Source organism: Camelus ferus, chromosome 15 (genome assembly GCF_009834535.1).
Source record: "Camelus ferus isolate YT-003-E chromosome 15, BCGSAC_Cfer_1.0, whole genome shotgun sequence".
Lineage (NCBI taxonomy): Eukaryota > Metazoa > Chordata > Mammalia > Artiodactyla > Camelidae > Camelus > Camelus ferus.
This window is the reverse complement of record NC_045710.1, coordinates 22,184,964-22,201,200: the sequence shown is the minus strand read 5'-3', so window position 1 is coordinate 22,201,200 and position 16,237 is coordinate 22,184,964. Positions and strand designations below refer to the sequence as shown.

Genomic DNA, 16,237 nt, shown 5'->3' with positions numbered 1-16,237 from the left:
CTTTAAAGAGGGTTGAGGTTTGTTAACTTACTTGTGAATCATCTTGATCTTTTGGGGGGATTGATTTAGCATTTTGTTAGGAAGGTGGTCTTCACTCTAAAAACATGATTCCTACCACTAAAGCATGACATCCAGGTGGAGTTGTCCAGCAGGGAGGAAATGCAGATCAGAAGTTCCTGTCTTTGCTGGAGATCTAGATTTGGGTGTCCTCAACTAGCGGGTAGTCAGTGAAGAATCTCAGACTGGATTTGTAAAGCCAGTGCAAACACAGCTCTAGGGAGCTGAGAGCTTACACCTGGTTACCATGGAGAGTGCTTCAGTGGTATGGGTGGTTCCTGCATGGTGATCAGTTGAAAACTGAAGCATGATTACAGTTTAATTTTTAACCTAACAGGGAGGTGATAAATACCTCTTCAGTAAGCATAGGGTGCACTGTCACACTAATGTATCACCATACATCACCGTGTTCCAGGAATCAGGAAACACCCTGCAAAGTGGACAGATGAAACAGTGCATACCTTTCATTGGAACAGCTGGTAGGGCAGGGCAGGGGTAGACAGAGGCATGCTGAGTGAGTCTCCTGAAAGGCAGTGAGTGGGAGCTAAGGGTGAAGGTTGTAGAAAGTGCCTTTGAAAGGAAGAAGAGGGAGAAAGGGAAAGACTAGGGTGGAGCCTGAAGTAGGGACAAGAGGAGAAAATTAATAGGGATAAAGCAATTGAGAGAGTTGGTACAAAAAGATAGATGAAGAGTGAAGTAAACAGTAGGTGGCAAGAGGCCAATCTGAGAGGAGGAAGCCAGGTCAAAGAAAGAAGGAAGAGAAAAGAAAAGAGGGGTACAAAACAAAAGAAGAAGGCAGTCAAGAAAGTCTGAATACTGAATCAGAGAAGGGAAGAGGAAATAGATAATGAACCAGGGAGTGAAGAATGAGAGAAAGGCGGCAAGTAGAAGGGAGAGAGAAAGAACCGCATCTAGGTGTTCTGAGTGCAACTGCACTTCCAGTGGCGCCCTCATGGAACACGACTCAACTGCTCTGGGAGATGGGAAAGGGCATCCTGCAGCAAAAGTCTTAGACATTAGCCTGAGTCTGGGTCAGCTCCAGGGCTCCCAGGAAAGAGGAGAGGCTAGGGTGGATCGACAGGATCACTGTGCACCTCTTTAACAGATGCAGGGGCGACCCAGGGATGCACAGAGGTCCCGGAGGAACTAGGGCCCGGGAGAGGCTGGTACCTGCTTGGGGGCGAGATGGTGCGGAGAGGGCACTGAAGCTAAAAGTGGCCAAGAAGCAGGGCGTCCCAAATCAGAAGGCCTGGCGGAAGTGAGAAGTGCCTGGATGCTGAGCCCAGGATCAAAGGAAGGTTGCAGGGTTGGGTGGAAGCCAGCAGGGAGTGCAGGAGTGTAGGGAACCAGATGGGGTGGGGAAATCCTGGCTTGGGATGGTCTGAGGGTGGGGGCTGCGTGGCGACCACACAGAGTGTGTGTTAGGGCAGGATAACAACCCTGGCTAAATCGTCCCTGTGGTTTTCTATTTCCTAGTCTCAGAAGTTGCAGCATCAGAGGTTGATGGGTGAAAAAAAATATATCTACGAAGGGCAGTTAAAGGAGGAGAACAGTGGCAGGTGACGGAGAGGGCGGGAGTGCAGGCGAAGGCACGAATATGGGATAATGGAAGGGCTCCACCAAAGCCTTCGTCCACTCTCCTCCCTGGCTGTTTTTGCTAAGTGCCAGCCCTGCGAAAGGGGCATCGGTGCTGGGTCGAGCCAGGGCGGGCTGGCTGTGCTGAGATGGGAGGCAAGATGGAGGGGCGGGAGCCAAGGCCGAAGGGGCGGACACGGGGTGGCGTCTAGCTCTCCATAAAGGGGCCGTGGGGGCCGCGCTCTTCTCTGCGCGGGCGGTGGCCTCAGGCTGGGAACACGGCGCGATGCCTGTTCTATGCCAGCAGAGCCCAGTGCTGGCAGGCAGCGCCGCTTTGGCTGCCCTGGGGTTGCTGGTCCTGTACCTCGCAGAGCCCTCTGGTTACGGGAAGCACTCGGAGACCCTGATGCCCGCGGCTATCCGGCTGCCCGCCCGCGCCGCCTGGTTCCTGCAGGAGCTGCCCTCCTTCGTGGTACCCGCGGGGATCCTCGCTGGGCAGCCGCGCTCTCTTTTCGGCCCGCCTGCGACTGTGCTTCTGGGCCTCTTCTGCGCACATTACTTCCACAGGTAGTGTTTTCCCCTGCGGGTGCCAAGGGAGGCGCACTGCCAGGCTCCCGGTATCCAAGAGCGCAGCTCCAGCGCGCACAGAGGCTCGCAGAGGGGCTCGCACGGGCGGCTGCAAGGAGCGCAGAGTGCCGCGCGGGAAGCACCTGGCGGGGCGGGGACTGCGGGAGGAGCACGGGCAAGTGGAGAGGCGATCGTGGGCAGACACCGCCTTCACTCTCCACAGCCCGTGCGCGTCTTGGGTCCACTTTAAATCCTCTGACGGCTCAGGGTGAAAGAGGTAGAGCCGGGTGGGAGACGAGCTGGAAAGCTCAGACGGTTGAGGCAGAGCTGTTGGCCCAGACGGTTCCCTCTCCAACTCCCCTCGGTCCCGCGTCACTTGTGGTGTCTCGCTCATCACCCTTTCTCTTTCTTCCTTCACTTTTTTACTCCCCCCCCCCCCCAGGGTTGTGGGCGGGCTGGTTCTGGGATCTTGAGGGAGTCTAAGTATTGGCATCTCCCAAAGGGAACTCGGCACAGAGGGATTGGATCAATTTATTTTGGCAGGGAGATGGGCAGAGCCAGATCGCAGGCTTCAAGGTGGGAAAGAGAACGTAGGGGAACCCACTGGCCTGAGCAAAAGCCTCACTTCTCAAGGCCCACCGGAAAGGGACTGCGCTCACCACCAACTCCTTTTAAGTTTCCGTGGCACATAGGTGTGAATGGGTTGAAGTTAACCCAGAGCCCAGATGTGTTGAATAAAACCCCCAAGCTTAGGAAAACTCTGCCCTCAGTTCTGAGAAAAAAACAAAGGGCTTTCAGGATTTGGAGAATGCTCAAAAAGACTCATAGAGGAAGGAAAGAGCACATGATTCAGTTGCCTATCATACCCAGTCATTTAGCATCTGTTGTCCCATGTAGCCCCATTGTAACTTGTGAGATGCGTATTTATTGTGCCCACTTTATAGGCAAAGAAACTGAGGCTGTGTAAGGTTAAGTGACTCAGAAGATGATACAGCTAGTACCCAGCCAGATTCAAATCTAAGCCTGTGAAACTCCATGGTTCAAGACCTTTTCACTTTGTTAAGCAGACAGATACTCTGAATCCATGGAGAGAGAAAAGTTGCCAAACCAAGTCAATAACTGGAACAGAATCACAGCCTAATTTTGAGTAGGGAATTTATAGGGTCAAAAACAATCAAGGAAATCTATATTAGAAATTAGGTAAAGAATTCATCTGGAAGCTGAAAGGCATGATCCTCTCTGGTAAGGGAAAAGTGATGCCTCATTTTGGGAAAAGGAAGTGTAGAGAAACAAGTTTTAAACTGTCTTTCCTTATAATCCTTTCTTGTCCTCTGGATCTTTTTTATCAGTCGAGATTTAATATTTATGCAATTTTAACTGAATTATCACTCTTTTAGTAAGAGAATTATTGGCAAGCAATAAGAACTAAAATTTCATAAATAAATGTCCTTTCTGCAGGTATTTACTAACCATTTTACCCAGATTTAGGTGGTTCAATTTGCACCGAAAGAAAGATGTTGGATATAGGCGATAAGAGGCCAGCTTTTGATTACACTATTTTTGGAAAAGACATTTGACAGAAAAATGTGATTTTATCTGACAATTACTTTTATCTTCTAGTTAACTATTGTCTGATAGCACCATAAACAATATTTTATGAGTTCATTTCATCTTACAGTAATGTTAGTGTTTTCTAACAAGCCTATTAACATAAGTTTTAGACTTGTTTTTAAAGCCAAAAGGTACTTTGCCTCAATAAATTATGATCAGTACATTAAAAAACCGAGAAAGTAATTACTCATAAAATGAATATCAACATACTTTCCATCTTCTTCAGGGGAAAATTTAAACTATGTGTAAAGGATTTAGGAATTGATTCTTCCTGAGGGAAAATTCCCCACTGAGAACACAACTCTGGGTGAGTGCATTGTTCCTGAGGCATAAAGATGTGATGTTTGTCCATCATTCCTCTTGCGTAAACTCTTTCTTTGAGGCCATTGGACTATTGAATTTGTTTTCATTTTGAGTGCTTACAAGGTATTGCACTCTTTACTAAACACTATGTGAGTTATTTACTAATCCTCATACCAGTCCATTTAGGTAGGCACCATTAATTATCATTCCAATTTTGCAGGTGGGAAACTGGTGCAAGAAAAGGTTAAATAACTTGCCCAAGGTCACACAGTGACTAGGAGCCAGGGTTCAGACCCAGGGAGTTTGAATCCGGATCTCAGGCTCTTAGCTACCATGATAAGCTGTTTTATATTTCTTCTTGTTGCCTCATTCTTGCCTTTTAAAAACTGTATTTAGGCTTAAATTAATTTTTTTAAATTATAAAAAGCAAATGTTTACTAAATAAAAAATGGAAAGTACAAAAGTAGAAAAATTCTCATAATTTCAACACCTAAGTATATGGATTGCTAATGTTTTAGAACATTTTCATTAAGGCTTTCATTTTTCTTAGTACATTTTTATACATACTTGCTCTACTGAATATTTATAGTTCTGCTTGATTACCTTTTATAATAAATATTTTCCCACATTAGCATAGAATCTTTGTAAGTATCATCTTAATGGCTGCTTGTTATTTCATTTCATGTGAAGACAGTAATTTACCTATCCATTAATTTATAATTTTATAATAATTTAAATTAATTTTTAATATAATTTATATTAAATTGGACATTTAAATTTGCCTCTTTTTAGGGCACATTTTGCACCTAAATTCTTTTCAGAAGTCAGGACTATGCTCTTATCAGTATTCCCACAAGTAGTACAAAGGTTATGAGCAATTTTGCTTTGAGGTTTTATGAGTCATTTGGCTGGATAGTGAGGGCTCGACAAGGAAAAAGCATCAGGCTGCCTTGGCTGTATTCCCTGTCCTGTGCATAGCCATGACACAGAGTATAAGATTGAGGGACAAGTGTTCAGGAGAGCGCTGGCTCAGCTGTGACCAAGACTCTTTTGAACAATGTCCTTTGGGGACTGTTCAGAAAAGCAAGATATCCCATTGGATAGAAGGGAAAACTCTGCAATTTTCTGCATATGAGGGTGATATGCTAGAATGTGAGTTCCACAAGGATTTTTGTCTCATTTGTTCATGGCTGTGTCCTTGGTATCTAGAAAAGTTCTGGTACATAGTTGGTATTTGTTGACTGCATGAATAAACTCTACTTCTGACATCAGTATAGGCAGTCAGAATTATCAGAGAACTTGCCATTACTTAGGAATCATTGCTGAGATTGCATGGTTAGGTCAACTCAGATCATTCTCTTCCTTTCAGAATCTATTGTTGTGGATATTTGGGTGGTTTAGCTACATAGAGATGAATGCTGTGTAAGCATGCTGCTTAATCCCACAGCTAAAGTTGTTTGAAGTCAGTTATCTCGCCTCTCATTGACTTTGACTAGCTCTGGAATCATCCTTTGCCGACACTCTCTGATTTATCATTTTCTCAAGAAGCCTTGGTGTCTTTCTTATGCAACAGTCATCACACCGCCTATTCCTATGGCAACTGATTTTTTTTCCAAAACCTGGGTGTGTGACCTTCATATTTGGATGAAAAAGAAAAAAATCTCTTTTCAAAAAAGGTGACTATATTGTAACAAGTTGCTGACAGTGTGAACTTCCATGATGCACATCCATAAGCAGAGTGTAATGCACACATTAGAGTCTGAATTTAGAGAGAATTCTTCTGGCATTTAGATATTGAAAATGGTGACATTTCCTATTCAACCAAATAAAATGATGGTTTCAATAAGGGGCCTTTTTGCTTGATGCTCAGTTTGTTCTCCAGCAGCATAAAGTCTTCCCCATTCTTCAAGACTCAGATCAGGCATCACTTCCTCCAAGAAGCCTTCTCTGAGTCCTTTCTCCTTTGTAAATCTAGGTGTGGTATCATACCTTGGGCTTTCATAGCAGCCATTGTGGCCTTCCACGAGGCACTTCACACACTGGATCATAATTCTCTGTTTTAAGGAAATTTCATCCTCATCTGTCCAGACTCCTCATTTTACAGAAGCAAAGCACCAGAAGGTTTAGTTAGTTAGGGGCAAAGACAGGACTGGAACTTGTGTCTCCTGATGTGTCCTGCCAAGGCTTCCCCAATCTCTTAAGAGTTGTAGATGTCTCAGATAATCAGAAATAAATAAACCTCATGAAGGAAATTGCTCATTGGCTGAGAATCAGAATGATGATTAATGCAGACATTGGAAACCATCTAGACAAAACTCTGCCCCTTATACATTGAGAAGAAAGGCCCAGGCAGAATAAACTGAATTCTTGTGGTCACTTAATCATGTGTTAAGGACATTCATGAGGCATAATTTGGGTCAATTAAGATTAACTGAAGGATTCTTTAAAATGGGGGTCAGCAAACAGTAAAAAAAGCAAGATAGTAACTATTTTAGACTCTGTAGTCATACAGTCTCTGTCATAGTTACTTAACTATACTTAACATACTCCTCTTTGTAGCATGAAAACAGCCACAGACAATATGTAGACCAATGAGTGTGGTAATGTTCCAATAAAACTTTATTTATAAAAATAGGCCATTGGGTGTATTTGCCTGTGGGTCATAGTTTGCTAGCCCCCTCCTTAAGAAAACCATGAACTGCATTATCTTTCAATTCAGCACCCTGGTAATTCTATTATAAAATTTTGTTAAATCCTATAGCAAAGCAGTGAGCATATTCTAGAAGAATTCTGCTACATTTAAATAGGAATTCAGTAGTAAACCTAATTTTCTAAGAATTCCTGAGTTCCAAGTCCTTTTATTTGAAACTTTATAGGAAATAGTAGGAGTCTTGGAGTTTACATTCTAGATAGGATGACATCATGAACACATCTGAAAAGTATACAGCCATGTTTGCCAACAATGTAAACAAGCATTAGACATCTTGACCACTTTTACCACATTGAAGAAAGAACTAACTTCTTTCTCATTTTAAATCTAACTTAATGTCACTTAAAAAGCACAAACAAGATAAGGAAACAGTAATCCAAATTGGTGAAGTGATGTGTATGAGGTCACAAGGGAGGAAGGGGCAGAGTCCCTGAACCTAGGTCTTTATCAGAGTTCCACATGCTCAGAACTGTGCTGGGTCCCTTGGGAGCACACAAAAGCAATTCACTAGCTGGTGCTTGCCCTCCAGGAGGCAGGCAGAAAACCCCACCATAGTGTGCTTGACACTGGTGTGAAAGTTTGGTGGTGGCAATGTCAGTGTGAGGCCCAGGACAGGCGGGAAAATGCTAATTAAGGGACATGTGGACCTAAGAGGGGCCACGGTCATGACTCTGAACATGCTAAGGTCTCTGGTGCCTGTCTGTGTTTGAGCAGATGAGTGGGTGGGTTTTGAGGGAGCCCAATAAATGGCACCCTTCTTCCCCATCCAGATTCATAACCAGCTGAGACACAGACCCAGGAATTAGGCCACTAGAGAAAAATTACCACCCTTATTAGTGGTAAAGCTAGTTTGGAGCACAGGACTGACATTTTGGATCCTAACACTGTCCCTCAAAAAGTACTCAGCAACAGTGATGGCTGAATACTGCAGGCCTTTCCCTCTGGTGCCTGTTGGGAAAAGACAGCAGAATGAGAGAAGGGCTGAGCTGCACACACCCCTCGAGAGGTCCTGCTTTCAAATTTACCAATCAGGTAGTTCACGTCTCCTTTCCTGAGGAGGGATGAGTGAAGGAGAGTGGAAAGGCTCAAATGAAGGGCCTTCAGCAAGCAGGAGGGGGAACATAAATGTTTTCTGTTATTAGATAAGACTGTGAAAGTTGTCTACCTGTTGATTTTTGCCAGAGCCTGGCAACTTGGTTCTGAACCTGGGACACTTCCCATTCTGCTTTCTGACTCCTTGCCACAAATGGCAAAGGGGATATCAAAGTCTGGACTCAAGTTATTTAAAAAGTTGCTGCGCTCAACCCAGCAGCCTTTAAGGAGGCTCAGTTCATCCTAGGAGCTCTAAATTTTAAAACCCTCTGAACTGGGGCCAATAGTGCAATTTGCCTTCCATTTGGTTATGGAAGGAGAATAAGGGAAGGGGAGACCAATATTTATTGGGCTCCGGGTGTTCCAGGAATAATTATGTTACGTATTTTACATCAGCTATCTCATTTTGTCCTGGAGACAATTGCTGTTATTATTAATGCAATTTCACAAGTGATTGCACTCTGTCTGATTTCAGTGATTGGAGGGAACAAGTGGGAGTGATGGGCAAGCGCTTGAGCTGGTCCTCAAAGGATGGTCTATTCCCAGATTTGTGGGTGAGAATGAGGTGTTCAGTCAGGGAAGAAGGCCTGTTTGGTGATCTATGACTTAAAATTGCCCTGTGCAACATATGTACTATGTCTTAGAATACCTTTCCTCTTTTTAATACCAAATATCTTTTGTCTCTGTAACATAATATCTGGTCCTACCATCCAAACTTTTAATCAGGTCTGGGCCATTTTCAAAATTCTTCCATTATACTTGCTTCATATTGTCAAGGCTAATCTAAAAGTTACTGTGAAGAGAATAAGGCAATTTTCCTTTGACATTTTTCCTACTTGACCATGAAAAATCTCCAGATCCTTTTCTGTGTATAGACTCTCTCTCTTGCCTCTCTGTTCTCTTTTAACGGCAGTACTTGGTCTCACATCAGTTTCTCAGTGAATGTTCTTTACTTGCCCAAGTTACCTATCTGATAAATAGATCTAAATACTAGAGTATTGAGTTTTTTGTTTTCTTATTATTGAATTTTGAAAGTTCTGTAAATATTCTGAATTCAAGTTCTTTACCAGATACATGATTTGCAAATATTTTTCCCAGTCTGTGTGGCTTGTCTTTTTCATTCTCTTAACTGTGTCTTTTGAAAAGCAGAGGTTTTTAAATTTTGATGAAGTCTAATTTTTCTATTTGTTTTCATTCAAATAGATCTAAAAAATCTTTGCCTAATCTTAGGTCACATGGGTTTTTTCTTATATTTTCTTACAGAAAATTTATAGTTTGGGGTTTAACATTTATGTTTATGATCCATTTTGAGTTAATTTTTACATAGGGTTAGAAATGTGAATCAAAGTTCTTTTTTTTTTTTTGCATATGGGTATCCAGTTGTTCCAATATCATTTGTTGAAAGTACTTTTCTTTCTCTAATGAAATTGCTCCTGTACCTCATGATATAAACAGATACTTTGCTAAAGAAAATAGAATGTGAAAACATGCTCAACACCATTAGTCATTAGGGAAATGCTGATTAAACTACAATGGGATACCAGTGTGCATCCACTAGAGTGGCTAAAATTACAAAGACTGACCAGACTAAGTTCTGGTGAGGATGTGGAAGAACTAGCACTCTTATACATTGTTGAAGGGAATGTAAAATGGCAACCACTTTGGAAAATGTTTTGACAGTCTCTTAAAAAGTTAAACATAAATCTACCGTGTGACCTACCCATTCCATTGCTAGCTATTTTTCCAAGCAAAATAAAAGCACATGTCCATACAAAGATTTGTATACAAATGGTTTTAGCAGCCTTATTTGTGGTAGCCAAAAACTAGAAACAGCTCAGATGTTCATCAGCAAGTGAATGTGTAAACAAACTGTGGTATAAACATAGTAGAATACTACTTAGCAAAAAAAATGAATGAACTATTGATGTGAGCTACCAACAGTGGATAAAACTTAAAATAATTATTCTGGGTAAAGGAGCCAAGCAAAAAAGAGTACGTACTTTATGATTCCATTTATATAAAATTCTATGAAATTCAAACTAACATATGGTACATGAAGTACATCAGTTCTTTTCTGGGGACAAAGGGAGGGACAGGATGGGATTATGGAGGATATGAGCAAACTTTAGGAGGAGATTTACATGTTCACTATTTTGATATCATAAAATTTATCAAATTGCACACTTTAAATATGCACAGTTGATTGTTAATTATACCTCAATAAAGCTAAAAAAAAAAAAACTATAAGTAGGCCTATGAAAAAATTGTATGTATGTGTGGCCCTGTGTCACAGAATTATTCAAACTTTCTGTGAAGCTAATCTGACAATGTTTAACAATAGCTGAAAAACTATTCACTTTTTTTCCCCCAGGAATTTAATTTGGGGGAAACACCCAAGGGAAGTAGTCCAAAAGAAAGAAATTGATTAACACAAATTTATAGTGTTACTATTTGCAACTGTAGAACACTGAAAGTTACTTAAATGCTCCATTACTAAGGGCTGATGTAATAAATATGATTCAATATTATATATACTTCAAAAGTATTAGTCTCTTGGACTATATCTGTGACAGAAATAAAGATATAAAGTCACTTAGTGAAAAAATAGTACACAATAAATTGTTCTCAAAAAGTCCACATCAACATATATGAATTAATACTGATAATGATTAGAATATAAAGTGATATGAATAGCTAATACTTTGGGGTTGCAGATTTTATGTAGTATTTACAAAGTGTTTAACGGTATAACTCCCACTAATAGAACAAATAATACTGATGTTACAAGATTTAAAAAGTTACCTTGCAAACTGACCATGCAATTAAATACCAACAGAGATCAAGACATTTCTACAAGTAGGGGTTGCTTTAAAGGAAAAGTCACCATTAATGTGTAAGATTTCCTCCACTAATCCACTATGACATCATTAACTTCTGAAATTGTCTTTCATATTGATCCTTTGAGTTATGATGTTGAAGACCCCTGAAAATGCAACCATGTTACCTGGTAAAGTATCAATATGCAAACATCTTTTTAACATCTGTAGAATCCGTGGGGATGTTCCTGTCTTACTTTTGGTAATGGTAATTTATGTCTTCTTATTTCTTCCCCTAATCTGTCTAGCTAGAGTTTTATGAACTTCATTGATCTTTTCAAGGAACTAGATTTTAGTTTCATTGGATTTCTCTATTGATTTCGCTGTTTCCTATTTGTTTTCTGACTTGATATTTATTACTTCCTCTTCCTCTTTGGGTTGGGTTTAATTTACTCTCCTTTTTCTAGTTTCTTAAGGCAGAAACTGAGGTTATAGATTGACCTCCTTTTTCTGATTTGGCATTGATTGCTATAAGTTTCACACAAAATACTGCTTATGGCATCTCACAAATTCTAATATGTTGTTTTTATTTTTAATTCATTTCAAAATATTGCTATTTCTCTTGTGATGTCTTCTTTGATCCATGGGCTATTTGGAAGGGTGCTGTTTGGTTTCCAAATGTTTAGGAATTTTCCAGATATTTTGTTATTAATTTCTAATTTAATTCCATTATGGACAGAGAACATACTTTGTATGATTTAAATCCTTTTACTTGTTGAATTAAAACCTGTTTTATGGCCCAGAATTTGGTCTATCTTGGTAAGTGTTCTCTGTAACCTTGAAAAGAATGTATATTCTGCTGAAAGGAGTGTTCTGAAAATGTCCGTAGGCTAATTTGGTTGATAGTGCTTTTCAAATCTTCTGTGTCTTGCTGATTTTGTCTACTTTTTCTGTAATTGTTGAGAGAGGAGTATCAATATGTCTGATTAAAATTGTGGACTTGCCTATTTTTCCTTACAGTTCTGTCAGTTTTTGCTTCATGTATTTTGAAGCTCTGTTACATAACAGATAAAAAGATGCATAAACTCTGATGTGTAAACATTTAGAATTGTTATGTCCTTGATGAATCGACTCTTTTATCATTATTCCTTTATTATCATTACGTTTATTCCTGGTAATATTCTTTGTTCTGGAATCTACTTTTGTATAATATTAATATAGTCACTATGGCTTTCTTTTTATAAGGGTTGACATGGTATAATTTTTTCACCATTTTACTTTCCATCTATCTCTGTGTTTAAATTCAGTGTATGTTTCTTGAATGTAGCATATGGTTGAGTCTTGCTTTTTGTCAATACTGACAATCTCTGCTTTTTAACTGGGAGTGTTAGAATGCTTATATCTAATGGTATTATTTATGTAGTTTGATTTAAATCTATCAAGTTGCTATTTGTTCCTATTTGTCTCTCTTATTTGTTCCCATTTCCTCTTTATCGTCCATCTTTTGGATATAGTGCTATTTTATTCCATTTTATGTTTTTTATTATTAACAATAACTTTTGTTAGTTTGATTAAAACTTTAAAGCATGTACCTTAAATTTATCACTGTTTACTTTCAAGTGATAATATACCACTTCATGTATAGTGTACAGATATGAAATAATGTAATTCCATTTCTCCTTTATGCTATTGTTATTTGTTTTATTTATACACATGCTCTAAGAAGCTTCAACATATTGATGTTATTTTTGTTTGAACAGTCAACTATCTTTTAAAGAGATTGAAATTATAAAAAAGTGTGTATTTGCCATTTCTGATGCTCTTTACTTTGGATGGGGGTTGATCTTTATTTCTATTGGTATTATTTTTTCTTTTGCCTGAAGAATGTCAATTTTTAGGACAGTTTTTTCATATTTTGAATATCTGAAAATGTCTTTATGTCTCCTTTGTTTCTGAGGATATAGAATTCTAAATATAGTATTCTAGATTGACAGCTATTTTCTTTTAGTACTTTAAAGATGTTGCTCCACTGTCATCTCGCTTGCATTGTTTTCAGAAAGAAAGCTGCTGCCCTTCTTGTCTTTGTTCCTCTGTACATAACTCTTTTTATCTGGCTGCTTTTAATATTTTCTCCTTATGACTGGTTTTGAGCAATTTGATCAGTATATTCCTTGGTGCAGATTTCTTCATGTTTCTTATGCTGGGGTTCTTTAAACTTCTTGGATCTGTGGGTTTAAAGTTTTAATTAAATTTGGACAACTTTTGTACATTATTCTTAATTTCCCCCCTTCTCTCTCCTATTATTCAGGGTCTTCAATTATATATCTTTGAGACCCACATGTATGTGAAATTGTCTTGCAGATCACTGACACTTCTTTCTTGTTTTTATTTTTTTTTTTCAGTGTGTTTCTTTTGGATAGTTTCTATTGCTGTGTCTTCAAGTTTATAATCTTTTCTTTTGTGATGTTTTATCTATTGTTAATCCTATCCTGGGGTATTTTCATCTCAGACATTGTAGTTTTCATCTCTAGAAGTTTGATTTTGGTCTTTTTTTTCTATCTTCCATGTCTCTACTTAATTTTATGTACATATGAAATACAGTCATAATAGCTGTTTTAATGTCATTGTCTGCTAATTCTAACATTTATATAATTTCTGTGTCAGTTTTGATTGATTATTATTCTCATTATAAGCAGTGTTTTCCTGCTTCTTTGCATGACTGGTGATCTTTGATTGGATTGTCAGACATTGTACCTTGCTGGCTGTTGGATATTTTTGTATTCCTATAAATATTCTTGAGCTTTGTTCTGGGGTGCAGTGAAGTTACTTGGAAATAATTTGACCCTTTTAGCTCTTGATCTGATTTGTTAGGTGCTCGTAGAAGAGTGCTAGTGCAGGGGCAAATTAATCCCCTCCTGAGCTAAGCCTTTCTGAGTACTCTACTCAATGTCCCATGTAGTATGAATTTTTCTATCTGGCTGGTGGGAAAGGGCTCAGTTCCTGACCATGTATGAGCACTGGGCACTGGTCCTTTTAATCTTTTTGAGTAGTCCTTTTCTCATACAACTGCATTAATTAATATTCTACTGAATACTTGAGAAGGACCCTCTGCAGGACTCTGCATCTCCCTCCACTTCAGTACTCTGACCTAAGAATTCTAGATGTGTTGATTCCTGGAATTTCAGTTCTGTTTCCTTAACTCAGGAAACTCTAGCTTCTTAACTCTAGCTTCTGTCTGGAATCCCCTTTCCTGGGAAGAGAAATTTTCTCAAAGCAGTAAACTGGGTTATTTATAAGGCTCACATCATTTTTTTCTTGTCTATAAGTGATTCTTGTCTTTTATTGCTTACGTCCAATATTTCATGTAATTTGTCTTGTTTATATTTTCATTTTCCAGCATGGAGGGTAAATCCAGTTCCTGTTTCTCCATCTTGACTGGAAGCAGACATCCCTCCAATGGGCTTTAGCTTTTATCTTTGCTGATTGATTATCTACAATACTGGTTGACTTGACGTTGGTAGTCTCTGTACTCAGTGTTATGCCTAAGTCCATTGGTTTGTGTTTCTAAACTTTCCACCAGTTTGTCTGGAATGTCTCTTAGACAGCTCAGTCTATAACAAAACACCATAAACTGGATGGTGTATCAACAACAGAATTTTACTTCTCACAGTTCTCGAGTCTGGAAGTCTGAGATCATGGTGCCAGCAAGGTCTATTTCTGGTGATGTCCCTCTTCTGGGTTACAGATGGCTGACTTCTTGTTGTATCCTCACATGGTGAGGAGAGAATGAGCTAGCTCTCTGGCCTCTCCGTATAAGGACACTAATCCCATTCATGAATGTTCTATCCTCATGACTTAATTACCTTCAAAAGGCCACATCTCCAAAAACCATCATAATGGGAATTAGATCGCAACATATGAATTTTGAGGAGACATACATTGTGTGTAAGAATCTTCTTTGTTTTATTGCTTTTTCCATTCTCAAGCTTAATGTGCAGTGACCTTTGGGTCCTGTGTTACAAGTTTCTAAACTTGTGGAGAGTTAAGCAAGATGGGAGAATGGTGGCTTTCTCTCCATGTGTCCTCTTGTCTCCATGTAGCTTTGGCTGGCAAGGTGGCCCTAAGGCTGCAGCATAGGGAATAGAGTGTGGGAAATACCAGCCAATGCTTACAAATGACAGGCCTGAAACTTTCACGTAGTAAATTCTGCCACAGAGACCTCAGAAAACGCCTTTTCTTTTCTTGTCAAAGTGAACAATGGAATGGAAATGTGGGAGGGAGATGCACTGAGGTGGATGCACCTTTGTTCAGGGCTGCTGAGTCCCAGGACAATATTTAAATGAAAGTGGAAACTCCTTAGAAGTCTTCAGTTTGATGGCAATATCTAGGCCTTAGATAGCTGTGAAGAGTTGCTTGTTTCCAAATGACATCAGAACCCTGTAAAATGGGGCTGCAGTATAAAGCCAAACAGCAAGAATTAGAAAATCACAACTTTGTTTTTGCAAACAATGAGAAATAGAAGAGACAAAACTGCAGCTTAGAGAAATGACACATTTGTATCCAACAGTTGAACATGCCTTGTCCTTAGCTTACCTTGGTCACCTTGCTCAACTTTGTACTTCAAGCTGAAAACCACCGCTTGTTGCCACTTACAACTTATAAATTTGGTCATGACCATTTAATATGAGTGGCTGAGCAAGTGTATCTATACAAGGCAAAAACCCACCCCAAATCAATCAACTTAACAAAAAAGAAAAGGTAAACTAGTTACTCAAATTTATCTTATTAATCAGGCAAATAGGTTGATCTGGCTCTATTTGTTTACTAAGATTTTGATCTTCTAGGATATAAGTAAATAAATAAATAAGCAAATAAACCCCACAAATAAATGAGGTCAGTGGTCTGTAGCCTGTCTCTTGTAGGAGGTTGTACCTCAGTGATGATTACTCTTTCTGTCACTCAGAGGAATCCTCAAAATTTCTTAAAACCTTGGTAATTCATTGGGTGCTCAGACTGAACTTCTACTTTGATGTAGAGGCAGGAAGACAGAGGAAAATTGAGTAAGTGAGCAGTTCCAGGGTCTCCCAATACTAGCAGGACACAAATATGAAGATAAAAAATATGTATATAAACAGGAAACTTTAAAATGGTATACTGTATTTTAGGTCTTCATGAGCTAATCATGTCAGTGTTCTTCACAATTTTAATATATCTACTGGATTATGACCACCAGATAATTCGCACCAGATGACATCTGCAAGGGGTTGTCAATGGGACTTGTCTGTTCTCACTTCCAGGGCATCAGAGAAAGATGGAAGGAAGTCCCAGGGACCTTTGGGGAAAACTTTGCATTGAATTTTTCCCATGGTACAGCCCTTAGTAGAAAATGATCAACCACTCTATTGCAGGAAAAAAATGTGGTTTTATTGAATTGAGCCCCCTTTTAAAAAATACTTGATGTGGCAGTCTAATTTCTCTGTGTGGGCATAGCCTTTGGAGAGACCAA

The 16,237-nt window shown here is 39.5% G+C and overlaps 1 protein-coding gene across 4 annotated transcripts in view; it reads left to right on the top strand.

Annotated features, from left to right (window-relative positions):
* Positions 1-369: 369 nt before the first annotated feature.
* SRD5A2 (steroid 5 alpha-reductase 2) overlaps positions 370-16,237 on the top strand; it is a 39,190-nt gene continuing 23,322 nt past the window's right edge. For 2 of the 4 annotated variants that reach the window (XR_004326221.1, XM_032497307.1), the window contains exon 1: positions 370-2,199. Coding sequence is in view for 2 of the 4 variants with exons in the window: in XM_032497307.1 (XP_032353198.1) it covers positions 1,919-2,199 (281 nt within the window). In the remaining 2 variants the exon portion in view is untranslated. The remainder of the gene's footprint in view (positions 2,200-16,237) is intronic. The other 2 variants (XM_006183168.3, XR_004326220.1) reach the window with 2 other exon arrangements.